Raw genomic sequence first — 18,454 nt, forward strand, 5'->3', positions numbered from 1 at the left:
GATAAACAGGTAGGAATATCTAAGGATGCACTTCAGAACTTGGGTCTTGGCAACTGAAGATATTGCCCATCATGGAGGAAAGAAAGTGTAGGAAAGAACTGCAGGTGCTGGTTTAATACTGAAGGTAGATACAAAGTGCAGGAGTAACTCGGCGGAACAGGCAGCATCTCTGGAGAGAAGGATTGGGCAACGTTTCAGGTTGAGACCCTTCTGCACAATTTAACTAATCAAGAATGTGCAGAATGGAGGAAAGAAGTTGGGCAATAGTCATGTATTTAACATAGAAACATAGAAATTAGGTGCAGGAGTAGGCCATTCAGCCCTTCGAGCCTGCACCGCCATTCAATATGATCATGGCTGATCATCCTACTCAGTATCCCGTACCTGCCTTCTCTCCATACCCTCTGATCCCCTTAGCCACAAGGGCCACATCTAACTCCCTCTTAAATATAGCCAATGAACTGGCCTCAACTACCCTCTGTGGCAGAGAGTTCCAGAGATTCACCACTCTGTGTGAAAAAAGTTCTTCTAATCTCGGTTTTAAAGGATTTCCCCCTTATCCTTAAGCTGTGACCCCTTGTCCTGGACTTCCCTAACATCGTGAACAATCTTCCTGCATCTAGCCTGTCCAACCCCTTAAGAATTTTGTAAGTTTCTATAAGATCCCCTCTCAATCTCCTAAATTCTAGAGAGTATAAACCAAGTCTATCCAGTCTTTCTTCATAAGACAGTCCTGACATCCCAGGAATCAGTCTGGTGAACCGTCTCTGCACTCCCTCTATGGCAATAATGTCCTTCCTCAGATTTGGAGACCAAAACTGTACGCAATACTCCAGGTGTGGTCTCACCAAGACCCTGTACAACTGCAGTAGAACCTCCCTGCTCCTATACTCAAATCCTTTTGCAATGAAAGCTAACATACCATTTGCTTTCTTTACTGCCTGCTGCACCTGCATGCCTACCTTCAATGACTGGTGTGCCATGACACCCAGGTCTCGCTGCATCTCCCCCCTTTCCCAATCGGCCACCATGTAGATAATGGTCTGCTTTCCCGTTTTTGCCACCAAAAGGGATAACCTCACATTGTTCCACATTATACGGCATTTGCCAAACATTTGCCCACTCACCCAGACTATCCAAGTTACCTTGCAGTCTCCTAGCATCCTCCTCACAGCTAACACTGCCGCCCAGCTTAGTGTCATCCGCAAACGTGGAGATATTGCCTTCAATTCCCTCATCCAGATCATTAATATATATTGTAAATAGCTGGGGTCCCAGCACTGAGCCTTGCGGTACCCCACTAGTCACTGCCTGCCATTGTGAAAAGGACCCGTTTACTCCTACTCTTTGCTTCCTGTTTGCCAGCCAGTTCTCTATCCACATCAATACTGAACCCCCAGTGCCTTGTGCTTTAAGGTTCAGGATGGCCAACAGCTGAACATAAGAGCTGAAACCTCTTTTGTAAGAGGGAGGTGAATCTCTGGAATTCTTTGCCACAGAAGACTGTAGAGGCAAAATCAGTAGATATTTTTAAGGCAGAGATAGATTTTTGATTAGCACATATGTCAGAGGTTGTGGGGAGAAGGCAGGAGAATGGGGTAAGGAGGGAGAGATAGGTCAGCCATATTTGAATGTGTATGAAAGAAGGGCAGATGCTGGTTTAAATTGAAGGTAGATACAAAATGCTGGAGTAACTCAGCGGGACAGACAGCATCTCTGGAGAGAAGGTACGGGTGTCGTTTTGGGTCGAGATCCTTCTCTCCAGTCTTCGTGCATATGCCGTGCACCGCCTAAACTTGTAGGACTACTTGTTCTAGTTGATCTTATTTGATTGTGCACGCTGGGTTGATTGCATTCGTCGAAACAGGGCAGACCACGTGAAGGCTGCAATCTTCTACCCTCTTCTCACCAATGATGTTGCCTGTCCCGCTGTTACTCCAACATTTTGTGTCTAGCCATGATTGAATGGTGGAGTAGACTTGATGGGCCAAATGGCTTAATTCTACTCCTATCACATGACATTTTGTTTTAAATTGTGATTCCTTTGAAATTTTATCTTAGTTTAACCATTCTTATTCAAAGTTAGTGACCTATCATTGGAACGGAACAAGAATTACCTAATTTTCCCGTGATCTAATTCCTAGGAAAGAACATGCTGTTATTGATTTGTCCAGATCATGCGTTAATGGAATCAAGAGCATGCGTTCTTTAAGTAGCCTTGACACGCATGAATGGCCCAATGAGCTTTGCGTGCAAATGCTGAACTTCTGAAGTGAAGTCAAAGAACCGAAACATGCCCTTTGGGCCACCCTGTCCATTAGACCCAGTTGGTATTCTGAGCTCGTCTCATTTGCCTGCGCCCAGCCCCCAGCCAATCCAACCCCCTCCCCACAATCCAAGCCCAGACGAAATAGTGGCAAATTGCTTCTGCAATTTCCAATCCAATGGTCTCCTCCTCGTGGCTGAGTACACAGCACTCTGAGGGTCGTTGTTGCGTTTTAAAATATGAGCAGTATGTATATAACCAGAATTAATGAGAGATGGAGTAACATCTCATGATATATTTTAGAATTAATGGTTTTGTAGTCACAAAATGGAGGCTTGCTACTTTGAAAATTTGTAAATGAATCGGATGCAATCTCATAATTTAACTAATCAAGAATGTGAAGTGGATTTTTTAAAAAAAAAAGAATAGTTACTGAAGCCCCAACACGGGAAATATCTCAACATGTGCTTTGACATGCAATTTCATGACTTTTACGCTCAATAAAATTGCGACTCATTCTTCTAAACTCCAATGAATTAGGTCTAACTTATTTTTAGCCATCCATGTCAGGACAATCCTGTCTTCCCAGGAATTAATCTCTTCTGGGTTGTTTCCAATGCCAGTATATCTTAAATGTGCGATGCTATTGTGGGGTATGACCAGTCGGGGGAGAGCAGTCGTGGTCTGGAATGTGGTGTCTGGCCTATCTTTGCGGCATGGTGCGGAAGGGAAAAGTCAGAGCCATAGTGATGGGAGACTCATTAGAGGGACAGACGAGGAGATTCTGTGGCAGTGAATGAAACGGCAGGATGTTTTGCCGCCCAGGATCCAGGATATCTCGGAGCAGCTGCAGAACATTGAGGGAGGTCGAGTAACTGAAATTTGCACTTTGGCACAAATGACATGGGTAGGATTAGGGATAAGGTCCTGCGGAGTCCATATAGGGAGTTAGGCAGAAGAATATAAAGAACCCCGAGGGTAGTAATCTCTTGTTTTCTCCCAGTACTAGTGAGGTTAGGAACAGAAAGATGGGGCAGGTGAATGAGTAGCTCAGGAGTTGGTGCAAGCGATGGTGATTCTGATTTTTTTTTTTACCTTTGGGATCGCTTCTGTGCAAACATGTTCTGTGTAAGTGATGGGTTGCACCTGAACTGAAGGGACTGCCGCCCCACCAGAGATCGCCTCGACCTCAGTCCACTCACCTGCCTTCCTCCGGCCCCAACAGCCATCCTTGCCGTGTGTTCACCATCTCCCCCCCCCCCCCCCCCCCCCCCCCCCCCCCCCCCCCCAACCTCCCCTTCTCTGATACCGAATGGTCTGTCCTCAGCAGAGGCCTCGCCTTTGTTCCCCTCCGTCCCCACCTCAATGAGTTCCGTGCCCGCCACGATGTGGAGCTCTTCTTCCGTCGCCTCCGCAAAAGCGTTCTTCCATGGGAAGGAGTCCTCGCCCCCCAGTGATGACCCCTTCTCCCGTCTCCAATGGACCCCTTCCTTTTGGACTTCCCCTCATGGCAATCTACCGGCTTTGGACCTTTTTACTTTAAACTGCCAGCAGGACATCATTCGCCTCAACTTCTCCACTCCCCTGTCTCACTCTAACCTCTTCTTTCCCCCCCCCCCCCCCCCCCCCCCCCCCCCCGTACAAACCCTCCATTCTGCAATAGCCCAGACTGGGTGATCAAACCTGCCGACAAGGCTGTAAGGCTGAGGCCACGCACCAACTCTCAGACACCTCCTACTTATCCTTGTACCATGACCCCACAAACGAGCACCAGGCCACTATCTTTAGCACCATCACTTTCCTCATTAACTCCGGCTCCCTGCCCTCCAACCTCATCGTTCTCCAGCCCTGCATGGCCCGATTTTACCTTCTCTCCAAAATCCACAAACCTGACTGTCCTGGCAGACCCATTGTTTCTGTCTGTTCATGTCTAACCAAACTTATTTCCACACATCTCGACTCCATCTTGTACTCCCCGGTTAAATCCCTCCCTACCTATGTTCAAGACACCTGACATGCTCTTCGTCTACTCCAGACTTCTGTTTTCTAGGCCCCCATTCCCCCTCATCTTCACCATGGATGTCCAGTCACTCTAGACATCCATCCCCACCAGGAGGGTCTCAAAGCCATCCATTTATTTCTTGGCCGTAGAACCAACCAATCCCCGTCTACTGATACCCTCCTCCGCCTAGCGGAGCTGATTCTTACCCGTAATAACGTTTCATTTGACTCCTCCCATTTCCTCTAAATGCAAGGCGTAGCTATGGGCACGCGCATGGGCCCTCACTATGCCTGCCTCTGTTTTGGGTACGTCGAACAATCCTTGTTTGAGGCGTACCGTGGCCCTATCTTCGAAGTCTACCTCCGCTACATCGACAACTGTATTGGTGTTACCTCATGCACCCATACACAACTCACTGACTTCATCCATTTCACCACTAACTTCCATCCGGCACACAAATACACCTGGACCATTTCCGACATTGCCCTACCATCTCTTGACCTCGCTATCCCCATCGCAGGTGATAGACTACTGACCGACATCCACTGTAAACCCACTGACTCTGATGGCTATCTGGACTACACTTCTTCCCACCCTGCTTCCTGTACGGACTCCATCCCCTACCAATTCCTCTGTCTATGCCGCTCCTGCACAGGTTGAGGTGTTCCACACCAAGGCATCGGAAATGTCCTCATTCTTCAGGGAACGGGGGTTCCCCTCTTCTACTATAGGTGAGGCTCTCACCAGGGTCTCTTCTATACCCTGTGACTCTGCTCTCACTCCCCATCTCCCCATAAATGCTGGCTCACCCGCTGAGTTTCTCCAGCATTTTTGTCTACATTCGATTTTCCAGCATCTGCAGTTCCTTCTTAAATACTCAATATCCTTGCAAGGAGGTTTGCAACAGCTACTTGGGTGGGCTTAAACTTCGAGGTGCAGGAGGGTGGGAACCAGAGTAGTAGATCAGAAGGAAGGAGTGATTGGAAGGTAGAGATTGGGATCAGTAAATGCAAGGAGAGGTGAAGGTATATGGTTAAGCTGATGGGTTGAGGTGTGTTTATTTCAATGCAAGGAATTTTGTGGACAAAGCAGATGAACTGGATCGGTGCTTGGCATTATGAAGTTGTGGTCATTTGCGGAACTAATTACAAGAGGAACATGACTTGGAGGCTCAATGTTTCTGGGTTTCGATATTTCAGATGTGATCGAGGAGCAGGCAAAAGAGGTAGAGGAGTTGTGCTACTAATCAGGGAGGCTGTCTCCAACTGAGAGAACACTCTGTGGGGTCCATCTGTGGAGACACTGTGGGTGGAACTTAAAAATAAGAAGGGTGCAAGCACTCTAATGGAATTGTACAATAGGCTTTACAATGGCAAGTGGGAGATAGAGGAACAGATATGTAGACAGCTTGCCAAAAGATGACAAAGCAACAGGGCTGTCTTGGTGACTTTAACTTCCCAATTATTGATTGGAACATGCTCAGTGCCAAAGGCTTAGACAGGCAGAATTTGTTGGGTGTATTCAAGAATTTTCTGAAACAGTATGTGGGTGGTCAAACTCAATAAAGGAATATGCTGGACCTTATTTTACAAAATTAGCCTGGCCAGTTGACTGGCGTTACAGTGCAAGAGCATTTTTGGGGATAGTAGCCGCAACTCCATAATTTGAGATTGTTTTGAATAAGGAGAAGGCTGGACCTTGCAGTATATGGTACTAAATTAGAGTAAAGCAGTTTCCAACATTATTAGGCAGTATCTCGGGAGGGTGCATTGGTCTAGTCCGCATCCAACATGTGGATAGACACATGTGGAAGTTGTTTAAAGGCCAGGTAATCTTTTTGATAGTAGAACCAGGAAAATGATTACCATACGATACAATAGAACTTTATTTATCCCAGGCTTTGTGCACATTAAGCTAGAAACCGTGCCCCAGTGAATTGCAGAATTGACTTTGTTGACAGCCCTTTAAAATAATTGGATGGGGTGGGTGGTTGAGCAGGATTCAGGGGACGGGAAGCTTAATAAATCAAAGAAACAAGAAAGCAGTGGCACAGGCTAGTGAAGGAGTGATTGAAAATCAAATGTGACAAAGGTGGCAGAACATATAAACAAAAGTGAACGGCAGAAATTGAAACCAGTAATAGAAATGATAAAATGCCCAAGGGATCAGGGGGTATGGAGAGAAGGCAGATACAGGATACTGAGTTGGATGAACAGCCATGATCATATTGAATGGCGGTGCTGGCTCGAAGAGCCGAATGGCCTACTCCTGCACCTATTTTCTATGTTTCTATAAATCTCTTTATCTGAATGCATGCAGGATTTGACACACATAGTGATAGATGAGTTTGATTTTATAGATAATAGGTATTCCATAATTGTTGGGGGATTAAGATTGATGAATCATTATTCCAGATTATTCAATGTTCCAAAAGAGCAGATAAAGAAATGGGGATAGCATTGTTAAATCAAGGAAGATGGTGCAGAGGTGACTGGTAATATAGATGTGTAGGAAGGAACTGCAGATGCTGGTATAAACAGAAGATAGACACAAAAAGCTGGAGTAACTCAGCAGGTCAGGCTGCATCTCTGGAGAAAAGGAATAGGTGACATTTCTGTTCTCGACTTGAAATTTCACCTATTCCTTCTCTCCAGAGATGCTGCCTGACCCGCCGAGTTACTCCAGCTTTTTGTATCTATCTTCGGTGATATAGCATAGGTGGTGATTTGTGATGTGGAATTAGTTGGGATGGAAATAAGGAATGTCAGGAGGTAAAGGCATGGGTGGTAGAGGTGTGTAAGCTCCCAAAGTGTTGTCTTGTATTTGGAACAGAAGTGATGGGGACGAAGAAATTGAGAGTAGGCGTGTGGTATCTTTGCAAGAATGAAGCAGAATGTTGGAGCAGGTGTTGTCCAGAGTCAATAGGTTTATAGCTGGTGTTGGTCGGAAGTCTGTCCCTGGTTGTTTCCTGTTTATGAAATTTCAATGTAACTATTCATTCAGCTTGGTGGCATCACTGGTGAATGCCAGAGATCCTTAAGCTTTTGCTAAAATGGAAGTAAACCTGGGGAATGGACAAAGAAGTAGATATAGATTAGTATTACAAAGATGAGTATTAGTATTACATTAGTATTACGAAGGCGTTTCCTTATCAAATTGAAACAGACCATATTGGCCACCTGGTGGCTCTGTAACCTGATACCATTTCTATCATCGATCATAATTTCTCTCATCATTCCCCAGTGGGAGAATTGATTTAAATCTTTACAGAGGCCAAATTCGGGCAGCTCATCTTTGAAGGTGCAAAAAAAAAACTTGCATAGTAAAACAGAGACTTGGCAAGGACACTTTAAGGGATAATTCTAAAGGACACAGCATGATAATAAAAGGAACAATAATTGCTTGGGTGGGGAGTAAAGCAAAGGCATGCAGTGATAACAGTGAGGATTTCCCCTTGATCTGCATGTGTCTGATTGAACTTCTGGCTATCTAATTAAATAATCCCATAGAGCTATTGGTTACAAAATTACAGATTTTAGTTATCTTAAACGTTTAGGGACAAAGTGTTTCTAAAATAGAATAGGGTGTAGTTGAAGAGAACTTGCAGGTCGTGGTGTTGCCCTGCACCTGCTGTCATTCGTGACAATAGAGATGAGTTTAGGAAGCTTTTGATCATTATAACTAAGCCAACTGCAGTAAACCTGTCTAACTCTGTGGACGTCCTCTTTGCTTCATGTCAAGTTATGCGGTGGATGCAATAAATTGACTTTATTTGTGTTATTCTAGTTAATGCCATTTGAAGGTTTTGTTTTCATTTAAATAATGAATGGTTATTTGGAAAGTGGTTGCAGCAAACCAATCTAGGCAGTGCTCCAATGGTTCTAATTTGCAGAATTCAAATTCGGAGTGAGATTTGTATGGACAGCAAAAAGGACAAATCCATAGGCATATGAAAAATCTGAGCTTCTATAATCCCAGTTGGTTTATCATTAATGTGATAATGTAGATTGGTATATTTGGTTTTAAGCATGCAGGAACAGCAGGCACTGAAGAAAGTGAATGGCATGTTAACCTTCATAACAAGAGGAGTTGAGTATAGGAGCACAGAGGTCCTTCTGCAGTTGCACAGGGCCCTAGTGAGACCACACCTGGAGTACTGTGTGCGGTTTTGGTCTCCAAATTTGAGGAAGGACATTCTTGCCATTGAGGGTGTGCAGCGTAGGTTCACAAGGTTAATTCCTGGGATGGTGGGACTGTCATATGCCGAGAGAATGTAGCGGCTGGGCTTGTACACTCTGGGATTTAGTAGGATGAGAGGGGAGCTTATTGAAATGTATAAGATTATTAAGGGTTTGGACACTATAGGCAGGAAATGTGTTCCCGATGTTGGGGGCGTCCAGAACCAGGGGGCACTGTGTAAGAATAAGGGGTAAGCCATTTAGAAAGGAGACGAGGAGGCACTTTTTCACAAAAGTTGTGAATCTGTGGGATTCTCTGTCTCAGAGGGTTGTGGAGGCCAGGTCTCTGGATACTTTCAAGAGGGAACTTGAGTCCGGGGATATGGGGAGAAGGCAGGAATGGGGTACTGATTGTGGATGATCAGCCATAATCACATTGAATGGCTGTGCTGGCTTGAATGGCGAAATCCTGCACCTATTGTCTATTCATAGTCTAAGACGCACAGTTTAATTTGGTTTAATGAAATTTTGGCTTGCTGGATGCAATGCAATGGTTAAAGGTAACAGTAATTGCAAGGAGAGAATTTTTAGTTCAAAATGGAGCCTCTCCCTCATTTGAAGGCCAAAATAAGAGCTCCCAACGGACCTGAGGAAATGATTTTAAATTGTTGTTTCCTGATCTAGAAGTTGTGATCTATTAATTTGATTGGAATGGTTTATGTTAGAAATACTCTTCAATCTTTTTATATTGTTTGAGAGAGTTGTATAAATATACAACTCCATGTTTTTGAGTTTTTTCAAGTATAACAGATGCAATGTAAACTGGTGATAATTCAAGGAAGCCAACTTTTCATTTATCAACTCCTTTAACAAATCCTACTGTTTAGATGAAATTTATCAGCTGAGGAGCAAATATTCAGTAATTGCATGTGCTAAAATAAAGAATTTAAACCTTGACGCGTTTCTTTTCTCATGATTTTCTTCACATTAGGGAATGAAATTGATTCCCCTGTGTCGCCTGTGAAATCATGGACTGTTTCACCTTCACCTCAGCAAACAGCAAGTACTGTTGAGTGCAAAACTCCAGTTGGAAGGAGAGGGCGGTTTGCAAATCTTGCTGCAACGATTAACTCCTGGGACGACGACATGAGCCATCCGATCATTAAGCATAACAAGTCATCAGGACAGCCTGGTACTGCTTGTTTACCAGTTTCCTCTGCAACGAACAAAGCTCCACCTACTATTGACAGCAGTTGTACTAACCAGCAAGCTGTAATCTCCACACAACGACCTCCAGAAAATACAGTTAATAAAATAAACTCTACAGCCATACAGGTAAGTGAAGATATTTATAAAAGAACTCAAGAATCCTTATAGGGAGGTACAATTATTTTTAAAGCTGTGCATATTTCTAAGAGTTTTTCAACTTGGTAATCCTGGGGTGTGTGTCTTTAACTACTGCCCTGTGAACCCAAAGATTTAAAGGGTGATGACTTATCCTTACAGGAAATGCATTTATTTTACGTTTAAAAGGTTAAAAATAAAATGGCTTTGCCGGAACTTGGACAGGTATATTACTTAAATACTTCTTCCCCCCCCCCACACCATTTTCTTTTAAAAACAATTCTAAAATGTAAATACTGATCCTGTTCTGTTGTTTTTGCACAATCGGCAGGCATTGCCACTTTTATTTCACTGCACATCTTGTATGTGTATGTGACAAATAAAGTTGACTTGACTTAAATTTGCTGCAAAGCGAAATATGCTTTTTTTCCCCCTCCCTTGCATTCTATTTGTGCCAACTACATTCAATATTATTGCTCCAAATATATTTTTAAAGATGGCTCAAAAAGTGGACTATTACATTTTTTTCAATGGATGTAAGATTGAGTTTGCCACCAAACTTGAGGTTATTTATCTTCACTGAATTTCCTCATGTACATTTTGACAGGAAACAATTGACTGGGGGGGGGGGGGGGGGGGGGGGGGGGGGGGGGGGGTTGTGTCCACAAGGAAACGGAGCACTTGTAGCTTTCTTGTAGCTTTCTGAGCAAAGTCCAGTGACGTTAAATCTGGAACTTCTTCCAGGTTATATGGTGACTGGTAAATCACCATTAATATAGTCTTAAGTGTGGTGAAAATATTTAATCGCTGGAGATGTTGGTATAGTTTTTAAGTACAATCAATGCCCAACATTTCCTGACATTTTAAATGGATATAAATTTTAAGTAAAATCTCCAGCTCTTAATGTAAGATTTTCACATATTCGTCAATCTGCTGCCCTAATTATTCTGGTTAATTTATTTTGTCAGAAAACTGTTCGGCCTGATGTCCATTTAACAAAGGTAATCCCACCCACCTCGGAGAAAGTTGAAGCAATTAAGTCGCCATCGACCAAAGGACCCCTGGGCCAACCATTAGCAGCAAAAGTGACAGTTTCCCAGCGTCAAATCCTGTTTAGGGATCAACCAAAAAAAGACTGCGCTGTTCATGTTCAGCCAGGGGGCAGTCTGCCCACTCCAGGTAAGTTGTTTCCCAAAACCTTAAAATGTGACTTACAGGACCAATTGTCAGGACAATGGACACTATTTTAACTTTTGTATTAACATTTGCAGATTTGATAACTGGCTTTAGAGTTTAATTATTTCCTTCACGCTACAATCTTTTCCCATATCAGATGCTCGAGTTGAAATTGCCTGACTGTATTGGAAGTTGTACTGCTATGGATTGGAGATCACATGTAATCTGCAGAGTGCAGGATGGTGCCTTGCCTCTGTCAAATATTGAAATGGGAAATATTACTACATCTTCACAATGGTATTGGTGAGGCCGTATCTGGAGTAGAGTGGTAGAGCAATGCAGCACACAATCTGGCTCTCATCAGCCTACTAAGTTATCAACCACCCAGTTACATTAATCCCATTTTCCCCCTCCACATTTTCATTGACTTCCCCAGTTTCTGCTACTTGGCTATATACTCGGCTACAGACAATTTACAATCGCCATGCAGCTAACCAATTCGCACATCTTTGGAATGTGTGTGGATCACCTGTAGAAAACCCACGCGGTTACAGGGATATTGTGCAGACTCCATACAGGTTTGGATTGAACCTAGGTCTCTGGCAGAAAGTACTCTCTGAGCTACTGTATACTGGCATTGGTGGCAGCCTCCACCTCCAGTTTAAATTCCATTTGGAATATTTTGGAGGACCAAGAAACCAAGAAGAACCAAGCCTAAATCAGATTAATTACTCATTTCTGGGATGAGAGGGTTGTCCCATCATGAGGACCTAAATAAATTAAATTTATATTTTGGAGTTTAGGAGAATGAGGGATGATCTCATTAAAGTGTATTGGCAGGATCGCTGTCAAGATATTTCTACAAGTGCGAGAATCTTAAATGGGAGACATTGCTACAAGATTTGGGATGAGCATCTAAAATTAGGGTGTGGAGGAATTTCATGCAGAGATTAATGCATCCCCCATTGAGTTGTAGATTTTATTCTGAGTATATAAAGAGATAGCTAAATAGTATTGAAATTGAGGGGCATGGGAAACTGCTACAGATGGGGCAGATCAACCTTGATCATATTGAATGGCAGAGCAGGCTTGTGGGTCTGAGTGGCCTACTCTTGCTCCTATCTTTTTGTTCTCTTGGAACTGTTGGGGAAGGCAGCAAGAAAGCTAGAATGCTCTGAATGGACAGTTAACTGAAGGTTCAATATCATGCATACAAAGTGTGATCAACTGTTTACGAGCATATGTATTCTGTGCATCTAGATTTTTTACCATTATAGTTTCCTGCATTTGTTGGTGATTGTTTTTCTGTTCAAAATTAGTTACAAAAGTTTGAAGCTATTTGGAATATTGCATGCATTAATGTACTTTTCACCTGCTGTTGGTTTATAACTAAAACGTCCCACTTAAAAATTCCTAATATATTATAGGTGGTCCAGGAGTCAAATCTTTCCTGGAATGTTTTGGTGAGCGTTGCCAACAACACGGTGTGTCAAGTCCTGCTCCATCTACTCCTGGGCAAAGAACCCTCAATGTTACACCTAGCACAAAAGCAATACAGGAGCGGCTACTTAAACAGCAGGAGCCTTCTGCTACAGCACATCTAACTCGGCAATTTAAACAGGTGTGGATTTGAACTTTATTCCAGGATTCATTTAAGACCTATAAAGAGAGCACAATGTCTCAGCCTATGTTTAACCTTGGAATGGGTGGAGGACGGTAGTGGAGAAAAAAAGTGGCATATTTGAAGCCCCATTTGTTACATTGTGTCATCTCATGCAATGTAACAAATACTTTATTAACTGTATGGTCATTCCTCACTGATCCTGTTTAATTAAGGTGCTATGTAAATTCAGTAGTTAATTTGGTTTGAGATTGATTGGAAAATAAATATTGGCCAGAATATTTCTATGCTCTTCTTGGAAATCGTGTCATGGGATATTTTGTATTAATCTGAATGAAAACAGGGTGTTGATGTAACCAGATTAATATGCTACCTGCCAGGACAACTTTATTTTTCTGCTCCAATTGGTTGTGTTTAAATGGGTAGTGGAAATTAAACACAAGGAATTGGTATGTGAACAGTCCCATAGTAAAGTCCCATAGTAAATTGCTTTGTCCTGACCTTGCTTTGCTTTGGAAAGTTCAATTATTCCATGTTGCAGAGTTTACATAGAAACATATAAACTAGGTGCAGCAGGAGGCCATTCGTCCCTTCGAGCCAGCACCGCCATTCATTGTGATCATGGCTGATCGTCCCTTATCAATAACCCGTGCCTGCCTTCTTCCCATATCCCTTGACTCCACTAGACCCTAGAGCTCTATCTAACTCTCTTAAATCCATCCAGTGACTTGGCCTCCACTGCCCTCTGTGGCAGGGAATTCCATAAATTCACGACTCTCTGGGTGAAAAAGTATTTTCTCACTTCAGTCTTAAATGACCTCCCCTTTATTCTAAGACTGTGGCCCCTGGTTCTGGACTCGCCCAACATTGGGAACATTTTTCCTGCATCCATCTTGTCCAGTCCTTTTATAATTTTATATGTTTCTATAAGATCCCTCTCCCCCCCCCCCCCCCCCCCGTCCTTCTAAACTCCAATGAATACAAGCCTAGCCTTTTCAATCTTTCCTCATATGACAGTCCCGCCATCCCAGGGATCAATCTCGTGAACTTATGCTGCACTGCCTCAATCACAAGGATGTCCTTCCTCAAATTAGGAGACCAAAACGGTACACAATACTCCAGATGTGGTCTCACCAGAGCAGCCCTATACAACTGCAGAAGAACCTCTTTACTCCTAAACTGAAATCCTCTTGTTATGAAGGTCAACATTCCATTAGCTTTCTTCACTGCTTGCTGAACCTGCACGCCCACTTTCAGTGACTGGTGTACACGGACGCCGAGGTCTCGCTGCACCTCCCCCTTAGCTAACCTAACCCCATTGAGAAAATGATCTGTCCCCTTGTTTTTGCTGCCAATGTGAATAACCTCACATTTATCTATATTATACTGCATCTGCCACGCATCTGCCCACTCACTCAACCTGTCCAGGTCACCCTGCAACCTCCTAACATCCTCTTCACAGTTCACACTGCCACCCAGCTTTGTGTCATCCGCAAACTTGCTAGTGTTGCTCCTAATTCCCTCTTCCAAATCATTAATATATATGGTAAACAGTTGCAGCCCCAACACTGAGCCTTGCGGCACTCCACTCGCCACTGCCTGCCATTCTTAAAAGGACCCGTTCACTCCTACTCTTTGCTTCCGGTCTGCCAACCAATTTTCTATCCATGTCAACACCCAACCGCCAATACCATGTGCTCTAATTTTAGTCACCTATCTCCCGTGTGGGACCTTATCAAAGGCTTTCTGAAAGTCTAGATACACTACATCCACTGGCACCCCTTCATCCATTTTATTTGTCACATCCTCAAAAATTTTCAGAAGATTAATCAAGCATGATTTCCCTTTCATGGTCGGAGTGGCGGCGCGGCTCTGGCTGCAGCGGCTTACCGGCAGTCCCGTTGTCTTTGTGTTTTTTATGTTGTTTATTTTTGTTTGGTTAGTCTAGTTTTTTGGTTTTAGCTTGTGTTTTTGGGGGGGGGGGGGTTGAAACGAGGTTTGCAGTCTCTCCCTGCAGGGGAATACGACATTTTTGTCGTATTCTCCTTCTCTGCCTCCGTCTGTGCTGAGGCCTAATGGAGCTGACGACCTCGAGGCTCCGGAGGCAGAGCACCGTCAGGACTCGCTCCCGTGAGGGTGGTCCGGCTCAGGGCTGGAAGGGGTTTGGGACGCTCCCGTGAGGACGGCCAGCCCGAGGGTGGAACGAGGCTCCCGTCGGAGCGGCCGAGCTCGGGAAGGTGCGGCGCTGGCAGCCCGAGGAGGTTCGGCGCCCAAGTCGGGGCGGCCCGGTCCGGGGGAGAAGCGACGTCCATATCGGGGCGGCCCGGTCCGGGGGAGGTTCGGCGCCCAAGTCGGGGCGGCCCGGTCCGGGGGAGGTTCGGCGCCCAAGTCGGGGCGGCACAGCCCGAGGCTGAAGACGGCGCAGTACTCGCGTGAGGGTGGCTGGGACGGTGTTCTGGCAGCGGTGGCCTGAGTCCGGGGTTCGGCCGCGGGCCAGCAGCTGTTTCTGCAGGACTGGTGGGCGGCAGCTTCAACCACCCCGGGCCGCGGTGTTTGAGCCGCGGGACTGTTCTTAACATCGCCCGGGGGGGGGGGGGGGGGGGGGGGGATCGCCCCAGCGCAGAGGGAGAAGAGCAGGGAAGAGACTGCAGACCTAAGACTTTTGCCTCCATCACAGTGCGGAGATGCTGGGTGGACTCACTGTGGTGGATGTTAATATGTGTTTATTGTTGTTTTATTGTATGGTATTATATGTATGACTGCTGCAATTTCGTTCAGACTTTGGTCTGAATGACAATAAAAGGCTATCTATCTAGCTATCTATAAATCCATGTTGACATGAACTAATCTTTTTACTGCTATCCAAATGCCCCATTATTACCTCTTTAATAATTGACTCCAGCATCTTTCCCACCACCGAAGTCAAGCTAACTGGTCTGTAATTCCCCGTTTTCTCTCTTGCTCCTTTCTTGAAAAGTGGGATAACATTAGTTATCCTCCAAACCACAGGAACTGATCCCGAATCTATTGAACATTGGAACATGATCACCAATGCGTCCACTATTTCTAGAGCCACCTCCCTAAGGACCCTGGGATGCAGACCATCAGGTCCAGGGGATTTATCATCCTTCAGTCCCATTAGTCTACCTGATACTATTTCTCGTCTAATGAAAATGTCTTTCAGTTCCTCTACCCCCTTAGATCCTCTGTCCGCCAGTACATCTGGGAGATTGTTTGTGTCTTCCTTAGTGAAGACAGATCCAAAGTACCTGTTCAACTCTTCTGCCATTTCCTTTGTTGCCCATAATAATTTCACCCGTGTCTGCCTACAAGGGACTCACATTTGACTTTGCTACTCTTTTTCCCTTAACATATCTAAAGAAGCTTTTACTGTCCTTTATATTCCTGGCCAGCTTCCCTTCGTACTTCATCTTTTCAGCCCGTATTGCCCGTTCTGTTTCCTTCTGTTGTCCTATGAAAGTTTCCCAATCCTCTGGCTTCCGGCTACTCTTTGTTGTTTATGGTGGCCATCTCCTGTTTGCAATTAGCTTCATAGCTTCCTTATGTCTAAGCTGCAGGTATTATAAATTTATGAAACTGTCCATTCTGGGCAGTTCATCTATTTTGTATTACACATGGATTGGCAACTATTCGCTGCTTATTGCTCAGACCTAAGTTTTGAACCTTTATTTTTATCATAATGTGCAAACTAAAGCAGTATCATTATTCCATCCAAGTGTTATTTATTACCAGCATGCCGGAGACCCAGGTTCGATCCTGACTATGGGTGCTATATGTATGGAGTTTGAATGTTCTCCTCGTGACCTGCGTGGGTTTTGTCCGGGAGCTCCGGTTTCCTCCCACACTCCAAAGATGTACAAGTTTGTAGGTTAATTGGCTTGGTAAAATTGTAAATTGTCCATAGTGTGTAAAGGGTATTGCTAGTGTGTGGGGATTGCTGGTCGGCACGGATTTGGTGGGCGGAAGGGCCTACCTCTGTGCTGTATGTCTAAATTTCAAACCTTCATTGAATATTTTTCATTTTTGCAGATATTATTCAAACGATATTTGAAACAAGCTATTTTAGTGGTTTTGTGTCTATTTGGGATCTGCTTAACAATGTAGTACTCACAAAGAGTGATACAGTGTGGGAACAGGCCCTTCGGCCCAACTTGCCCACATCAGCCAACATTTTGTTTGGAAGAACGATGCTGCTTTTCTTAACTTTCAATTCAGGTTGTGGACTTGAAAATGTAAATGGGTATTTTAAGGTGAAAGATTACTTTATTATGATATTTTGAGATCTGCCTTTCTCAAATAACAATTCTGTTAACTTGTTTGAGTTGTATTTCACAAATTCTGGCTGCCTAATTAACATTGTGCTTAGTGTACCAAACTTATTTTGGATTCAATCTACAGCATATTGAATGTATTTTTTCTTTCAAGCTGAAATAGTCCCTCACTATGATTTTGCTGTTGTTTCAGGAACGGGAAAAAGAACTGACAATTATTCGCAATCGGATTCCGAGAGGCAACTTGTGGGGTATTGATAAGAAAAGAGAAAATTGTACTTCCACTCTGCCTGAGGTGTGTTTGTGGCGCTTCTCTTAGAACCTGAACAGTAATGAGGGATGCTATTGATGCTTGACTGTGCCAGGAAATAAATATTAATTTTATAACCCCAATTTTAATTTGAACGAGGCACGAATTTGAATTCCTCATATTGAACAGGATTAAATCTTAATTGATGATTTACAGATACTGGTTAATACGAAAGATAAACACAAAATTCTGAAGTCAGTCAGTGGGTCAGGCAGCATCTCTGGAGAAAATGGATAAATGTTTCAAGTTGGAAACGTTCTTCAGACTGATTGTAGTGGGAGGTGGGGGGGAGACTCGAAGCAAAAACAAAGGACAAATCGGGGCTGGCCTTGCAAGGAGGTTCCCCGAGAGTCTGTTTTTTGGACAGAGGCGGGTGTGTGCCATGGTTGGTAACTGTGGAACCGATTAATGGACTGGGTGGAGGTATTTGTAGAAGTTGCCAAAAATTGAAGATTTCGATGTTCATATACTACCATTGAGTTGGTTGTAAAGGTACCAACTCAAATATGAGGTGCTGTTCCTTCAATTTCCGTGCTGCCTCACTTCCAGTGTCATTTCCCCCCCCCAAAAAAAATCATCCTACTGAAGCAAGGGTCCCAATCCGAAACGTCGCTTATCTGTTTTCTCTAGAGATTCTGTCTGACCAGCTGAGTTACTCCAGCATTTTGTGTCTAATTTTGACCAGATATGGCTTGGGATGTCCAGTGCCACCTCAACTAATAGTGTCCTCAAGATATCTCCAATTATTGTCCCAAGTATCATATCTTTGTGGTAAGAACAGAGGAGAGAGATTCATTGAGGGCCTTGCCCATCTCATGCAACTCCAAATGTAGATGAACATTGAATTCTCCCAATTTTGTTAGTCCTTGCTGTCTCTTCCCCTTCCTCAGCCCTCGAGCTGTCTCCTCTCATCCCTCAGCCTTCGGGCTCCTCCTCCTTTTTCCTTTATTCTCCCCGGTTCCCCACCACCCCCCATCAGTCTGAAGAAGGGTTTTGGCCCGAATTGTTGCCTATTTCCTTCGCTCATAGATGCTGCTGCACCCACTGAGTTTCTCCAGCATTTTTCTGTACTCCCAATGTAGACGATCACTTTGGTGTTTGAGGGGCTCCATTCCCTCTCTAGTTGCTCACTTTCCCTAAACATACTTAAAATCTCTTTCCATTCTCATTAATCTTATCTGTTAGCTTTTTTTGCCCTTCTGATTTTCTCCTGAAGCATGCTCCTCCAGGACTGCAGTTGATCCGATCTGCCTATACCTGACCAA

At 44.1% G+C, this 18,454-nt stretch overlaps 1 protein-coding gene across 5 annotated transcripts in view; it reads left to right on the top strand.

The window, feature by feature from the left end:
* LOC129708953 (anillin-like) overlaps positions 1 to 18,454 on the top strand; it is a 76,459-nt gene that overhangs the window by 13,088 nt on the left and 44,917 nt on the right. For all 5 annotated transcript variants that reach the window (XM_055655039.1, XM_055655066.1, XM_055655048.1 and 2 more), the window contains 4 exons: positions 9,438 to 9,781; positions 10,759 to 10,969; positions 12,394 to 12,587; positions 17,073 to 17,174. In XM_055655039.1, the coding sequence (XP_055511014.1) occupies positions 9,438 to 9,781; positions 10,759 to 10,969; positions 12,394 to 12,587; positions 17,073 to 17,174 (851 nt within the window). The remainder of the gene's footprint in view (positions 1 to 9,437; positions 9,782 to 10,758; positions 10,970 to 12,393; positions 12,588 to 17,072; positions 17,175 to 18,454) is intronic.

The sequence above is a fragment of the Leucoraja erinacea genome, chromosome 2 (assembly GCF_028641065.1).
Source record: "Leucoraja erinacea ecotype New England chromosome 2, Leri_hhj_1, whole genome shotgun sequence".
Lineage (NCBI taxonomy): Eukaryota > Metazoa > Chordata > Chondrichthyes > Rajiformes > Rajidae > Leucoraja > Leucoraja erinaceus.